Here is a 17,361-nt window from a genome sequence, read left to right as displayed (position 1 = left end):
TATATTTATTTCTAATACATAAATGCTATTGTTGGAAGAAGTTTAACACTAATTCCTTATATCACTACTTTGCTTTAATAGTAGTGAAACTGGAAAACAAAAGTATAGTCGTGGTTTTAGTTAGAATTGAATATATTCTTAAGATAGTACCATAGATGCAGGCTAGTTTCTCAACTGAGGTTTACCTTCAAACAGTTAAAAAGCTAGTAGGGTTCATTCCAAAGTAATTTCAGTCTATGGTACAATCTATGAGCCAAATTAAACACAATAATTTTTTTGTCTGATGTGCAACTAACAAAGCAAAGCAGAAATATTTATGTTGATTAATACAATTTGTTAACATCCTACATTTTACTAAAAATTTAAAAATTAAATCAGCATACTCAATCAATATGTCATTATTGCCAGTAATCAAGTTCAAATAAATTAGTATTATCTTTTTCATAAAGGTTTTTGGAATTTAGCTACTACATTCTAGTAAGAAATTTTGTTTAATTATATCTCCTCAGAAATGTATAACAATAAAATATTAAATTAAGTTTCTGAATCCTTTATTAAGCAGGCTCAATTTATCATACAATGGAAAGGTAAAAATGATCTTTATGCTGTGATACTAATGCAACTGATCAATCAAGTAGTATCAATCTAAAATTGGAAAATGGGAGTTCCCCATGTTCATAGTGTAAAATATAAAACAAAAACTTAAGCCTGAAGTTGATTTACTCCATAACTATCTTAATACTGAAATTTGTATATGAAGAGTATTCATTAAATATTGTGTTTTCAGACAATAGCCTAGTGAACAGCTGAGAAAATACAAAACTATAGCCTAATGTACTGTTCATATAAATATTTCAAATACAAAATACTTTAAGCACTTTGAAACAAAAGTATTTGAATTGCTAAGTACTAGCTAGTACTTTGGAAGAAAAGTATTTAAAATACAAGTTACATTCATATATTTTAGATGAAAAGTATTCTAAATACAAAATACTAAAGGGAGATAGCCTGGGCGTGGTCAAGAGAACTCAAAAGAATATAATTAAACTATTTATTGTGAGCCAATGTTGGCAGGGTTAAACAGATATGAAGATGATTATCCTAATTTATTCATAATTTGTCTTGACCTTTATTTTATTCTTATTTCTCATATTTTAGCGTATACTGCATTTTATTTGTTATTATTTCCGTTTTCATTAATTTCCTAATACTTTTTAAGGATTTACGTGTATTTATACTTTTCACCGTACAGCCCCGACGAAGCCCTTTAAAGTGGGACGAAACGTTAGTTCACAAAAAATAGTTTAATTACTATTTGAGGTCTTGACCGCATCCTTTATCTTCCTTTTAATATATTACACATGCTCAAGCAACAATCTTCCAAAATACTCTCAAGTATTTACGTAATTGAAATACTTTTTCACTATATTTGAAATAATCTATTTTATAACTAAAGAATTTCAACCCTATTTTGTATTTTATTCCTCTCCGGTTTACATACTAAACACAATTCCTTTCCTTGGACTCATAAAATACAAGATACAGAAGATGTATTTTGTCTTATATTTCAAATTCTCTTAAAGTCTAGTCTGTAGAGTTACTTATAACTTGAATGAGGGGAGAGAACAATCCAACAATATTTTCAAACTAAAGTTTGTGCAAGCAAGAATATAATAATAAATGCAAGTTTGTATTAAGGTATAGTGCTAGGAGATTTAAGAATCTTGATATTTCCAACAATCATATAAATACTTTCAAAGATATGTAAAATAAAATACCAACAAACAGAAATATATATATTACTCACAAATTCAAGATCAACGTTGCCAGGACCAACATCAGCCTTCTTGTCTGGTTGTTGTGGAGGAGCTCGCCTGTATGCGGATCTGTCCTCATCTGGGCGAGAGGTATCTGCTCTAGAGGCAACTGGCCTAGGTCTGGCAGTTTCACTACGGCTAGGTCTCTTCAAAGTTGCTGGAACAATCTGCAAAGCAACATAATAATAAATATTATTGAAATTATTACAACAGCCCCCTTTAAATTATTTCTTAAAGAAATTGAATATTCAATGTGTTGAAGCAGCATTAGAGAAAAAAAAAAGTTGTAAAGTTATTCGTTTTCGTTAATTTGTAATCTTTTTTATTTTCGTATATCGCTTGTTAACGGAACTGTTGTGTTGTGGATTTTTTTGTGAAAGAATGATTAAATTTGACTTGGAAAATGTATAAAACCGAAAAAGTAAGATGCCAACTATGAACATGTTACAGCTAGTCATAATTATAATTTAGTGGCAAATATACTTAAAAGGAACCGCATTACTGTTAGAATTCATATTAATATGACCGATTTTGTTACAATTTTTGAACACTATAAGAGAGTTCAGTCACCAATGTCATTTCATTGTAGTTGCATTTTTAAATTCAACAAATATGATTTCAACACAATTATTAGTATTAATACGAATTATATTTTAAATTGCACCAGAATACGGCTTACAACTTCTAGACAGACTAATATGAAAATAATAATAAAAAGTTTTTGGAACCAGTCTTAACTAATAAACATTAAAAAGGCAAAGTTAATGATATTTGTACTCACTTCAGCAGGAAGATGAAGGTAGTTACGCAGAAAGCTAATTCCTTCATTGGTGAGGTACCAGTAGAAATGTCTCCAGGCAAACTGTTCCTTGACGTAACCTCTCGATTTTAAGCTCTAAACAAAATAATAAATATATTTGTAAATTAATATTGGGATCTTAAGACTATAACATAAAACAAATAATCTTTTGGTAAGGTTGACTAAACATTATAATTTAATATAAGAGAATAAAAAACAAAAGAGTCGCTCCACATGGTGATGGATATGGACTACCTACATTGTGTACTATTGTTGAGTGTTATGGTTTACAATATTATAATTATTACTGCTCTTATTGGATCACAGTTGTCAACTTCCACTTGTTACATTAGCTCCAAATGGATAAACAAACCCTCTACGGATCCACTTATGTTGAAATCATGAATACACTTACAAAATTATGGATCACTTCATGGAGGTTATAACTGACAACAATGTTTTGACTATTCTCACATTGTAAATAATTAAATAATTTCTCACGACCATAGCATAGTGGACAGTGAGAACTAGAACCAAAACAGAAATATATCATTCTTATTTGGTTTAGAAAAACATCAGCTAAAGTCAAAATTACAGTTTAGAAACTTTATTCCTATAAAGAATTAAAAAAAAAAAAGTTGAATGGGTTCTTTAACATTTAAACTAAAATTCTACGAGGTTACAACAGGAAAATAATTCCATGGGAAAGTAAAATGGTATTTCATGGACAGTTTTAGATCAGTTTAATAAAAAAAAATTGTTCAAGCAAACAAAAAAAAAAACTTATAACATAGAATCTAACTCATTGACATTGTGAGTCTAAAAATTTCTAATAGTGTCAACACAAAACCCTATTTTGAATGACTAAATTTCAGATTTAAAATTTTGCCACAGCATTTCTTATTTGCCAAAATTTCCGTATATACTTTCTCTACCTATATTTAGTGAATTATTTAAATGATCTTACCTGCATTGTCTTAATAACCTCCAGGTTGGGAATAGTTTCTAAATCAGGGTGTTTCAGGGCATGGTAATCTTTTTTAGCTACCATGACTCCTTCTTTGAATAAAAATTCATAAATAGCATGACGGTTCTTCTTAGCTATCAGCATCTTGCAAATTAATTTTTAACTGAAACAGACACACTCAACTTCAGTATTGGTAAGGTTATAAAACATAAACATGAAATGACAAACAAAGTGTCAGAAAACTAAGGAATATAAAAACTAACATGCAAAAGTACCACTTATTTGTAATGAAACAACAAATTTGAATAAATGGCTGACGATTGTATTAATAAATACAGATAGTAAAATTACCTCGCAGTCCACGCCGAAGACTTCAGTCACGAAAAGGCTCAACAATCACTGCGCTCTATATCGGTAGTGGCAGTTCACTTAAACAGTCTTGCTTCTTGATATATAAAAATCAAATAACAATTATTTCATAAATATACATTTGTAAAATGAAAAATACTTTAATTTTGAAATCATTTTTTAAATGACGAAATAATAATAAGTAGTTGGTGAATTAAACGAATTTATTTTCAAACCGAATTTATTTATGAGTGGTGACTATATTATTGCTTAAATGAAGAATAATTGTTTTAGAAAAGTAAATTCAAAATTTTTGTTACAAGCAAATATTTTGTCGATACAAACTCCTTATTGTTAAACATGACTCTTGCCTTTGTTTAATATTCATTTTGAATAAAAGTCATTTAAATAATAAAAAAAAAAAAAAAGGTTTTCATTATTACTAGAATATTAAGAAATTTGGTCTGTAAACAACGAACAAGATTTCTGGCAACGAAATATTAAAATTCGATGTTATTTTACTTCCTCGCCACTGGAGGTCCCAAAGCTTTGTATTGTGTATGAATTAAAAAATATATTTTGTACACTAATTCGAAAAATTCTACTCGCGTTTTACGTTTTAGACACCAAGGAAAAAAATTGGTTCAGTGTTTGTCTTACAGCTGCTACCACTTATACGTTTTTGATACAATTTTCATATGATGTAAAGGTTGTTAACTATATGGCCCATATCAATTTTGCCAAATTTCATTCGTTAATTTTGCTTAAGTATTTGCCTTTCTTTCTTTCGAGACTAGCTCGTTCGATTTGGTTTACGGGGGCACCCATACAATGGCCAAATTTTAGAGAGCAATGCAGAAAAACTTCAACAGAATTGCTGAAAATAAATAAAAAATATGCCTTGAATTTGCAGTTGAAATTCTCTTCGCATGATGTTATAGAGATAGAGTGAGCTGTTGTTTTTTGTGTGTTTACTTTCATGAAACAGTTTTCGCACCACAAGGCAAGGCGTTCGAGACTTTATTTGTGGTGCTCTCCTGACCTTGGTGTTCACGTCTAGTTTAGCCTGCTTATTGTGATCATCAGCGAAAAGTAGACAATTAATACCTAGGATTTTCTTCAAGGTCGTTAATCATAGCATTAAATGGAGTACAGCTTATCACAGTACCCTGTTGGAGTCCATTCCAAGCCACAAACCTTAATTAAATATTTCTGTAAAGGACTCAAGCAATTATTTGATCAAGGAAAGACCTGATCCAAGTGAACATATTACCTTTGATTTCAGATTGGAGACGACCGTGTGGCATCAAAGAACAACATAAATAAACAAAAAAATATTTATTTATGCCGACGTTTCAACCTGAGTTTCAGGTCTTCATCAGGGCTATAGAACAAAAGAGATAACACCAACATTTAGAGAAACATAAAATTGAAAAGAAATAGTATACAGATTTGGAATTATAAAAAATATTGAATTGATGAAAAATTGATAATTGGTAATTGAATAATACAAAATAATTGATTAATAATCATGGAATTAGATCGTGGCAGCTTGATAACAGTGAAAGATGAAATATAATATTATGGAGGTAAGAAGATATGTTTAGTATAAGATATGTAAGTAGTGTCTAAAAATCTGAACCTACAAATTGAACAATATGACATGAAATATAGTGAAGAATATGAGAATGAAATATAGTGCGAAGTGATTTATATCTGAATTACAGTGTGAGTATTAACTTATATACCTATGAATATAACTATAAATACATACATATATAAAATAGGAAAAAGGTAGAAGAAGGAATATGGAGAATGGGAAATGAACAACCTTTGGTTTCATTTAGCACAAGTTTTCCATCTGTTTCTTTTTCCAAATTTTACTGTACACAGCCATGAACCTACAAAGATTGTCAATGTAGATTGTTAATACTGGAACTCATCTTTTCGCTACATACATCTCGTGATTCACTGAAAATTGTAATATTAGATTTGTTTTTTTCAAATTAACAATAAACTTCTAATGCAAAAGAACCTACTCATGTTTTTTAATCAGCTCTTATGATTGATCTTGGAGAAAGAATATAAAGGAGAAGGAAAGCTGAAAAGACAACTGAAGCCAAGAAAGGGGCTGGGGGTTGTAGGGCTCCAAAGGCATCTTATAACAGGAGTGGGTAGAAGTGAGGGGGCATCTAGAACATAGTTGACAGTTGACATTTGCCCAACCCTTTTTTATTTTGTTGCTGATATTGTTTTTCATGATTTCTAATAATTCTCAGCCACCTTTTTTGTTATATTATTATTTTTCTGTTTTTTTATATTCTAAATATTTATAATTACTTTTTTTAATAAGTGATTTTTACCATTATATCAGAAACAATTCTTTATTTATTTGTCTCAAACTTTATATTTTAATGTGTTCCTTCAAACAAATTAATTTTTCATTGACTGTTTTTTATAACATTAACAGGAATGGAAAAATTGACCAAGTTAAGAAAAATTTAGGTAAATGTTACCTAATGTAACCATTAAATGTAAACATTTATCAAAATTTAGTTTATTACATTTTATATTCAGTCCTTATTTTTTAGAAAAGTAAATATATTTTGGGGTATTTGCATTGAAATGTGTCGGTTTGAATAAAATAGAAATCTAATGATGAATTTATACACACTGAATGGATTTATAGATATACCAAATTATTGAAAATAGCATTTTATATAACTTCTTTTCTAACCACATTTGCGATTAAATGAATGATTTTACAGATAAAATCCCTATTCACTTCAATGCTCCGGGGGTTTGGTCGACTTCGTACTCCTTATCTTCACTTTTGCTTAAAAAGCGAGCAGGGTTGTGTCATCTCCCTCAGATTGATAGAATACAAATTTTATTGAGAGCTGTTCTTCTTAGCTTCAAAGCTGAGAGCTATAGTATCAGATATAGCTGAAGGAGTTTCAATAATGTCCTTCTATGCATAATCCTTATACATGTGCACAGGGTTACCTTACATCCAGGATTTTCCTGGACAATCAGGGTACGAATGCACATATCCAGGATACCTGAATATAACAAAAAATATATATATTCTAATAAAAGGATTATTTTTTATGTATCAATTGACAAGCTACTAACCGTTATTTTAAAAGTTTTGTGCCAGATAACAACACAATATTTATTCCACACCTTCATTTTCATTCCCTCCTCCCCCTCTTCTCCTATTCTCCGCCCAATCTTCCAAGCTGTCTGGGATTGGTTTTAAGATTTATGGTACCCCTATTTATGTATAATTTTAATAAAAATAACTGTGAGATAAGTATACCATGAGAAAATATTGGATTGTTTTCCTCATCAGTTTTTATGCCTTTTTTTTTTCATATATCAAGAGTTAGAGCATTTTTATGTACCATTTCTATATATATTTTTTTAAATTAATGAATAGAAATTCTTTATAAAAATAAATAATTAAAGCAGAAATTGAAAATCTGTACCTCTACAAGCCATGAAGGGTCTGGGGTTCATTAGTGTGTAAGGAAGCTACTGTTACTTGAACAACTGTTATACAAATAGGTAATTTGTCCAATCAATTAATCACACTCAGCCGCTACATTTTTTCTCAATTAAGGGTACCCACTTTATAGAGGCTGGGTGGGCCCCAAGAGAAATTCTAAATCCACAGTGTTGACTTACGGCTACATCAACATAATAAATAATTATCTACCCCAGCATTTGCTTTTTATTTCTTTTTTTAGAAATATTTCTGAGAATTGAAGAAGTACTACAAATAACAATAATGTTATAATAAATAGAGGAAGAAACAGAAACTTTATGATTTTAGGACAGATATATTATAACATTATAAAATTTTCACTTACAGTAAGTAAATTATTAAAAACATGTTCAAATATTTTTTTTTATAACTTGTTACATGGGATTCTATAAGATGATGGGATATAAGTTTGATACCACCTTTAAAAGAATAAAAGAATGTACCTAGTTATGTGTTATTTCACTTCTAATATATTCTAATAACAGATTACTATGCAAGTCATGGTTTACAATACCAAACAGAAGGATACAATAACATATGTAGTTAATAAAATAATATTACCATTGTTGTAGATTGTCTGTAATAATAAATAATATTGATAAAAATCAATAATTTAAAGTATTTAACTTAACATTGTAGAAAGTTACAAATTTTAATAGTTATGTAAGTTTTTTTTTTAATCTTTATTTTGTCTAGTGTCAAAATCGTTAAAAACACTATTCAATCCTGTTGGAAAAGATGCGTAAGATCTAATTTCCGTAAAATTCCTTTTTATTTATTTTATTTTATTATGGTTACTCAAATTCTTTTCAAATCAACTGTTGTAAATTGTCGTAATGACATTATTTATATAAAAATAAAAGGTGTTGATAGTTTTTCTTTAATTTGTTTTTTTATGTAATGGTGCAGTTAAGAATTAAACTACATTAATTTATTTAATGTGTAGTTATAAAATGTAGTAACATAATTTAAGTGATGGAATTTTTTACTAAAAGAAATATGTATAGATTTAACAAATTTGGAAGCGATTATTTATTTTTTTTATGTGGATAAGACTGAACTACAAATTACATTTATATGACTTATAATTTGTTGTTTTTTCATATGTTACAATGATGGTTTATTGTATTACAATAATTAGGGAAGTAATAAAAAATTTGGCAGTGGAAAGAAACCAAGACCCATTGTGACAAGATTTCCCAGGCTCTCATCAAATATTAAATTCATTTTTGAAACCCAACCTCACATTTCAACCAAATGTTTATAATGTATGTCATAAAATGATTATGAGAAGATATAACATAATTATAACATACACAATGTAAATATCAATTTAGAAAGCAAAAAATAAAACATGGCCCACTAGCTGCCTCACAAAGGGGCCACATCCAGGATTTCACCCCTTACCTCGGTACTTCTTACTATGGTATTATGAAAATGTAATTTGTTGATTTAAAAGTAATTGCTAGGATATGGTACAACTTTTATGCAGAAAACAAACGTATAATAAATATTCTTTAGCAATAAAAAAGGTATGTCAGTGAGGGTGTTATCAACATGTGATTCTCATTTTCATTGTTAGTCATAGATAGTTCTGATTTTTTTCTAAACTTAATAAAAAATAATAATTTTACAGGCAAGCCAGTTGCATGAAGCTGCTTTTGGCTCATTTAACGACTACAACCAATGCCATCTTTACACTGAAGACTTACCGGCCCTGTTAATTAAAAGCAAATTCAGAACAGATTCTTTCAATAATTTATGAAATCAATCTTAAAAAAGCAAGAATGCCTAAACTTCAATTCATAAAAAAATTTAGCCACCATGTTTTGTGACCAAATGCCTCAAATATTCTTTCAATCCTATTCAGTAGTTTGTTGAAATTTCATATTTATTCTGTATGCATGGCCATAATAACTAAATTTATTATTTAATAAAATATATTATTAAACTAAAATGTCTTTACTCAAAAGCAAACAATTGTATTAAACTGAATTAATGGAAAGTTGATCATAATTATATTTTATAAATTGGTTATATATGATTAAACATTAATTACTACTAATATCAACTATTAGTTTTTCAACTCTAAGAGTCAAAAAGGGGGGAAAAAAGAAGGTATTTAACTGGTCGAAACTAATTCTCTCTCATCCCTTTTTAAAATTGTCCATTGGTGTGATCAGTGTGACCCAACATTTTTCGGAAATTTACTTGAAGGGCTCCATATCTTTAAGTGCCTGCCCCACATGGTTATAGACAGCTCTGACTACTTCCATATTTATATCTTGCCAATATCTCTATAGTAACAGAAATCACTCATTACTGAAGATCTTCAAACATACCAATCGTTCCATCAGTAAATACCATATAAACACAGCCCATTGAGACATTTGTATTCACCCTGTTGCCTATTCGTATGATTCCATCATCAACAAACCATTTCAGCCTTAGAACCTTTATATAATAGGGAATGCTGATTTACATGTGTATATATATTTTTAAATATTTTCTCCTCTGTTGTAAACCCTACAGAAGAGGTGTATATTTAAAATAATTTGTGCATACACCATGCAAAAAGCATATTATGTGCATACAATGTTGCATTAGTATTGGTTGTTTGTGAATAAAAAAAAAAAAATACAGAAGATAATATATAGAAAATTATTTACAAAAGAAAAGAAAGAACATAAAATAAAACAATAAGAGATAAGAGAAAATCAAAATAAAACATAACTGAGTACAAAAAATAAAATTAAAATAATAAATAAAATAAAATAATAATGAAATGAATAGGATAGAAAAAAAACTTAAAACTATTTAAAGCAACAAGAGTTTTATTAGGTTTCAGTAATCTAAAATAAAGGAAAAGTATAAAAAAAAAAAAATAAATAAAATAAAAGAAAGCATAATTGCATAGAACAAAAAAGATAACAATATACAAAATATTGGAAGGTTGTCATTCCACACACTAGTATTTTAGGTCTATGTTGTTGCTGAATTCTTTTAATTCATTTTTCTTGTATTTGTGATATAATATTTGGTCGGGTAGAGGCCACTGCATGGAGATGATATGTACATACTTGTATCCTGGATGGAAGAGTTTAGTGTTGTTTCTTTGCTAACACAGCATTGTCAGATACAGGTCTAAGGATTTGCTCCATAATTGAGGAATTCAGTAGTAAATCATGTTAAGTGGCAAAATGAAAACACCTACAGTGTTTTAACTTCAAATTGCATTCACTTACGATAACTGAAGAAATTTAGTAAAGATTGTTCCAACAATTTAGAAATCAACCTTAAAAAAGTTGGGGGTGCCAAAAACAATTCATTTTAATCCATAACAAAATCTAGTTACCATTTTTTATACATAAATGCCTTAATTATTCTGTAAAACCTATTAAGTAGTTTGTTGCAATTTCTTACATATTCAGCATGAATGGCCACAATAACTCCATTTATTATTTAATAAAATAATTTGAAATGAAAAATAATTTTAAAATGTATTATAAAACTGTAATGTTTTTGCTCAGATAAAGCAAATAATTATATTAAACTGAATTAATGGAAAGTTGATCATAATTACATTTTGTACATTTTTTATATATTACTGAACATTAATTATTACTTTTAATAACTGTTTTAATCTTGAAACAACACATACAAATTTTTAAAATTAAGCCTTTCAAGTGTTTTTAACCATAACACCTTATATGTGGTACCTAGAGGACAGCCTCTTTACATATTTTGTCTTTCTACATCATATATGTGTGTATGTACATGTGGTGGTCACATAAAGACAACCAATTTAACACACCTTAAGACACCTGGAAGTTGGTTCGAACCAAATTGACTTAATTTTTATACAATTCGACTTACCTTGTTTTTACAACCGCCCCAGATATATGTATATATATATACTTATTATAATTTATAATAAATTGAAAAAAAAATTTAATGAATCCTTTGTTTCATTGAACACCTTTTAATTTTTTTCACATTATTCTGTTTTAAATGTATAATTAAATATACTCATATAATTCAGTATTGGAAGATTTTACTTTTTATGTTTACTTTGGTTTAAAATTATTGTAGGCTCAGCACAAAATTGGGAAAAAAATTTAATTGATAATAAGACATATTTCTATATTCTATGTTTGTTTTTATGTATGTAAGGCCTGGAAGGATGATCTATATTCTATGTTTATGTATTCAAAATTCTATTCTATATTGTATTTTTTTTGTTGCTTACCTTAAGGAATTATTATTTATTGTAATTTTGGAAAATAATTATTTTTATTTAATTTATTTCATTATTTAATTTAATTGAAATAACTTTAACTCTCCTAGTACGATGAGATTCATGAAACAATAAATGTTATCAGGCCCTTTTTGGGACCCCAAACTATTTTTCCACTTTCAATCTTTGCATTAATGAATAGAATGTTAACACTTAGTACAGTGGACTCTAGCTAATCTGAACCTTGCTAATCTGGACTATTCCATAATCTGAACAGCCCCTTTAAAAAAAAATGAAGGTTTATTTCATGGATATAGTGTAATATATATAAAACCTTGAGTTAGGTATATTACAGAAATGTAAAACACACTGTAATAAACAATAGGTATGACTATGCAGACAATATAGTTATAGTATTAACTAATCCTCAAGAACTACAAAAACTTATATTAATACATTCAATAAAATGGTATTATCAACACTTTATTGCTGAGGCTTAAATAATCGAGTTGAAAATATCAATAACTAATAATTTCAAGTGTTTTGGAAAGTCATGAAGAGCAAGAAGATAAAAAAAAAAAGTGACAGAAACGATTAAAAGTTGTACCATGTTTAAACAAATGCATCCAATGGGTAGAAGAAAATTATGTCCTAAGCCAAGTTGAAATTTTTAAATTTAATTTAAATCTTTAAGAAAATAAGATTGGAGAAAATACATTAATGTAGGTTTTTCTGTCTTACTTGAATTTTCAGACTCTATTGCTGAAGAACATGTGGTCTGATACCTTGGATAAGATGATTTCAGTTTTAAACAGAAGAAAATTTCAGATTATATTAAAATAACAAATTTCAAATTAAATTTCTGAACTAATTGCATCCCAAATTCTTCAATGCCATATCGCAGCCCTCGAAGAATGGTGTCGTAATTGGAGCATTAAAATAAATAAATCCCATCAAATTACCTTTATCCTACGTCATAAACCTACTGATTGCCCTACAGTATACTTCAATAATGTTGCCCTTACCCCTGTTGAACAGATCTGCTACCTTGGATTTCATCTGGACAAACGACTAACCTGGAATCCTCATACAAGACTGAAAAGACAGGAAATTGCACGTCGATTTCGACTATTACAGCACTTACTAGACAAATGGTCCAAACTTCCAATTGATTACAAAAGACTTCTTTACATGACAATTATAAGGCCTATCTGGACATAAGGCGTTGAGCTTTGGGGCTCCACTAAACCTTCGAATTCCTCTCATATCCAATCCTTACAATCCAAAATCCTAAATGCTCCATACTTTGTCACAAATAAAATCATCCACAAAGACCTTAATGTTCCGTTTGTAACCGATCTAGCCCGAACCAGATATCATTCCTTCCATTATAAACTCCCTAACCACTCAAACCCATTAGTTTCTAATCTTGCTTCCTCTTTTATTCCAGACCTCCGAGGTGTCTGAAAAGAAGATGGCCTGGAGACCTTATATTGTAAAATGTTATTAGAGTGCTACCATTGAATAGTTTCTCTACATGCTTGTACCTTACCATTATGATTTCCTTAAATTTACTTGATGTATTTATGTACAGTTGTAAATATCAATAAATAAATTTTAAAAAAAATTCTGAACAATGATTAATCTGGTAGGAGTGTCCTACTTTTCTGCTCACTAAGAGGTGTCCTGTGAGCATTTATCTCATGATAGATTATTTGTACTATTTTTTTTATATAATTGGATGTGATGAACAAAAAAATCTTTACAAATGATTTCAATGCAATTTGGAATTGAAATTGTGAATTGTAGCTCTTCCATCAGAGGCTGAAAAATCAAGATTTTATAAAAGATTTATTTAAAATAAGAAATGTAGGAGATCTCCAGGTGAGTAAAATGCTCAATCAAGAAAAAAATATGTCATGTTGGGGGTGTACCGGTAAGAGAAATGCTGTCTTACCATTGCGAGGAGGCCAGAGCAAAACTGAATTGAATATATGTGGGGAAGTAAAAGAGAGAGTAACATAAACCAGCGGCAAAAACAACATAAAAGGGTTTATGAAAGGTAGACAAAACAGATAAAATACTAGGCATTTATTTCTTAATATGAGCGAAATGCTCAAGGCTGTGCCTCTCCTGGGTTAACTATTCTCAAATATTTTTGTGTAAATAAATTTATAATTTTCATTTCTGAATTGATTTGTAATTTTTAAAGTTACTTTTTTTTTATTCCATTTGGTCATTTGAATTTTTTGCTAATATGAACCCTCTTGGTTTCAATTAGTTAAGAATAGCTATGGTAGTATGTACTTCCACATGTTCGGTGCTGATAATGACTTTTATTTTTAAGTTTGGATTTATTTTTGTATACACCCAAAAATAAAAAATAATTTTTAATTTACATTTCAACTATTTCTTAACTTAAGCTACTAGGAAATTAATAGGAAAAGGGTAAAATAATAAAAGTTTACCAAAATGCTTTGTTTTATTCTAAAAATGAAAATGACAATTTTTTCTCAAAAATTTGTAATAATAAAAAATAAAAAAATAAAATCTCTTGCACTTAATACTAATTATATTTTTTTATCAATGATTTTGCACGCAGTTTTCTCAATTATTGAAAAAAGTATTAACTTTTGGACTATTTTTCTTTGGGTATCAGTAGCACGGTGCATGTTTTTTGCGTGCTTGACATCATTTTAAAAAATTGTCCAAGCATTATGGGTGCTTTTTTCGTCTACTCTTAAAATACGATGTCATTAGTTGATAAACAATCAAGTAGTGTTCATTATATTTCCTCTCAACTTAAAACTGTATTCTTAGTACAGATGTGAATATCAATCAAAAATATCAATATTTATAATGTATCAATAGTTTTAAATCAAATGTTGAAATTGTACTTTGATTTATGAATAAAAAATATCAATATTTCTACTTATTTGCACTTGATATTTTTACTCTTTTTAAGGAGAAGCAAAGGAAAAGGGTTTATGTAAACAATGAATCGAAGTATAGCATAATATAAATTTACAAGTATTTTCTTTTTATTTCCTCTGATAGTAATGATTGAATATTTATATATTACTTATAACAATATAAATAAAACATTTAACAGTTATGAAAAAATGATTAACTATTATAAACTAGAGGAAAAAATTGATTAAACAAAAAAAAATTAAAAGGGAAGGAAGAAAATCAGTATTGAATGATTTAATTAAAATCTATCAAACTCTTAACATTTAATTCTAATAAGACTGTGAATAAGATATAAATTAAGTAAAGAATTAAGAAAATCAAAATAGAATTAACAACAATGAAGCCTATCAAACAACACATTAAAGCAGTTGTGATATTAACAAAAAACTGATAATAGAAGGGAAAAAATCATTTGAACCAATATTTCTAAGGTATTGTTTTTTAAATTTTCTTTTAGAAAAAAATATTAGTGTTCGAAAATCAAATTTTAATATCGATATTATGATGTATTGAATTAAAACTATATGACAATAATATTTGCTTCTGGAAAGCAAGAAGTAGGCAGAAACATGAAACTCAAATTTTTAGGTCTTTGTAAGCACACATACATAGGCAAGCGCCTATACTCCTATATGGATCTGAAAGCTGTGTATTAACAGATAAACAGAAGAGTAGAATGACATCTGCAGAAATGAGGTTTCCAGTGACGACTCTGGCTAGATGCTACCCAATGCTTAATAAGGCACTAAAAAGTATGACTCAAAACAAGACGAACACTAAAATATTCATTTATTTCTTTCAAATATTGATATTTTTTTAACATCACTAAGTCTTAGTGCTTGAAATGAGAGGAACATCCTGAGGAAGAGGGAATACTTGGAAACATCTATGGATAAATGTAAAAGATGAAAATAAAGGTATATTTGTTCTGTTAATGAAAGAATTTGTTTATGGCTTACATCTTTTTTAATATAATATAAAGCGATCTGCAGTGATGGTGATGTTTGCCTATGCTTACTGACTGAGCTTAAATCTTGGCAACGCTCTTAATATCATTATATCTATTTATTATTATTATTATTATGGCACTACAGTTCATTCTTGTTTTTTTGACTAAAGCCTTGATGCTGGTTTTCCAAACAGATCTATCAGCTCATCATTTCTTCTTCTCTAAACTCCATTCTCCAAGACTCCTTCCCATATCCTTCTCAATACCTTTTTCTCCCAAGAGTTGAGCATCTGTTCAGGTTTTCTTGTCAAGGGCCATGTTTCTTCCCCAAAGATCACTACTGGCCTTACAATTGTTTTGTAAATTACCACTCTTATCCTTTTAGAAAGAGCTCTAAAATTCAATATTTTCTCCAGTGAGAAATAACATCTATTTTCTGCTGCTATCCTGGCCTCTATTTCACTCTCTACTTTGTTGTCATCTGTAGCGAGGCTTCCCAGGTACTTAAACTGGTTTACAGAACTGTAACTGTGGTCTCTGAACGTCACTTTAAAATTCTCTTCCTTATTCTTTCTTGAAGTTTTCATGTACACCGTTTTGTCTTCATTCACCTTAAGGTTCAACTCATATGCTGCTTCTTCAAATTCGTGGAATGTTCCTTTTAAAGCCATTCTCCACAGAAAATTCCAAGCTTAACTCGGAAGGTAGTGTTCATTAGTGTGATTTTTACCAGCCTGACTAGGTTTTTCGGTATGCCTACCTTTACCATAGCTTTTTAAAAGTCCCATTCTGTCCACACTGTCATAAGCTTGTTTAAAGTCCACGAATAGCAGATGTAGGTCTATGTTATACTCATAGCACTTTTCCATTATATAGAGAATATCTGGTCAACTGACAGGTTGATCTACCGGGCCGGAACCACCTTTGATATTCTCCTATAATATTTTCTGTGAAATTGGACACTCTTTTATGTAGAAGCACTGCCAGTATTTTATAGGTTGTACTTAGTAGAGCAATGCCTCTATAATTATCACATGCCAACTTGTCTCCTTTCTTGTGTATAGGACATATTGCTGCTCTTGTCCAATCTTCTGGTATTTTTTCTTCCGTCCATATCTCCCAAATAAAATCATAAATTTCTTCCCATAAATTGCTGCCCCCATATTTCATCATCTATGGAGTGATATTGTCAAGACCTCTATAGTAAAATATAATAGGTGATGTCATAGCAATAGTTAATATTAAAAAAAATATACAAATAAAATAAAATTGAAAAAAAAAAGTTATTTGATAACAATAAGTGGCGTTAATTGATGTAATTAATCAGATTAGTTATATACATTCACACTTTTTTTTTTAGGTAATCAAATATTTCCAGAATATGAGGGCTATTATTGTTTAGTAAAGTTACCGAATGATATGATAATCCAGTGTCTATCAAATGCCTGCAGTCTGTCAGTATGTGTTTAACAGTTAGTGGTACGTTATACTGTCTAGATGTTCCTGACAGTAAGTATTCTAAAGTTAGTCGAGTGTATCTAATTTTTAGTCTAGTCAGTACTACTTGGTGCCATCCATAGCTTTGGATTGATGTCTTCCATGGATGTACTGCCGTGTACGGGGCTCGGGGTTTCTAAGCCCGATTAGGGTTTCCCGTACAGGTATTATATTGAAATTTATTCATATATTAATGTATTTATATGATTTATTTATATTATATA

At 29.1% G+C, this 17,361-nt stretch overlaps 2 protein-coding genes across 2 annotated transcripts in view; both read right to left on the bottom strand.

Annotated features, from left to right (window-relative positions):
* RpS10b (Ribosomal protein S10b) overlaps positions 1 to 4,043 on the bottom strand; it is a 6,281-nt gene extending 2,238 nt beyond the window's left edge. The window contains exons 1-4 of the mRNA XM_014425435.2: positions 3,935 to 4,043; positions 3,584 to 3,746; positions 2,599 to 2,712; positions 1,808 to 1,984 (exon numbers count right to left, since the gene is read on the bottom strand). Of these exons, the coding sequence (XP_014280921.1) occupies positions 1,808 to 1,984; positions 2,599 to 2,712; positions 3,584 to 3,727 (435 nt within the window). The 5' untranslated portion in view covers positions 3,728 to 3,746; positions 3,935 to 4,043. The remainder of the gene's footprint in view (positions 1 to 1,807; positions 1,985 to 2,598; positions 2,713 to 3,583; positions 3,747 to 3,934) is intronic.
* An 11,818-nt stretch (positions 4,044 to 15,861) lies between these two features.
* Positions 15,862 to 16,311, bottom strand: LOC136795965 (uncharacterized). The gene has a single exon (XM_067048217.1). The coding sequence runs from the start codon at positions 16,309 to 16,311 to the stop codon at positions 15,862 to 15,864; it is 450 nt and encodes a 149-aa protein (XP_066904318.1).
* Between the last annotated feature and the right edge of the window lie 1,050 nt (positions 16,312 to 17,361).

The sequence above is a fragment of the Halyomorpha halys genome, unplaced genomic scaffold, assembly GCF_000696795.3.
Source record: "Halyomorpha halys isolate HHAL.00 unplaced genomic scaffold, Hhal_1.1 Scaffold28.1, whole genome shotgun sequence".
NCBI lineage: Eukaryota > Metazoa > Arthropoda > Insecta > Hemiptera > Pentatomidae > Halyomorpha > Halyomorpha halys.
Note: the sequence above shows the minus strand (reverse complement) of the source record. Positions and strands in the feature narration are given on the sequence as shown.

Coding starts and splice junctions, on each gene's coding strand:
- LOC136795965 (XM_067048217.1), bottom strand. CDS start 16,311: ATGGCTTTAAAAGGAACATTCCACGAATTTGAAGAAGCAGCATATGAG.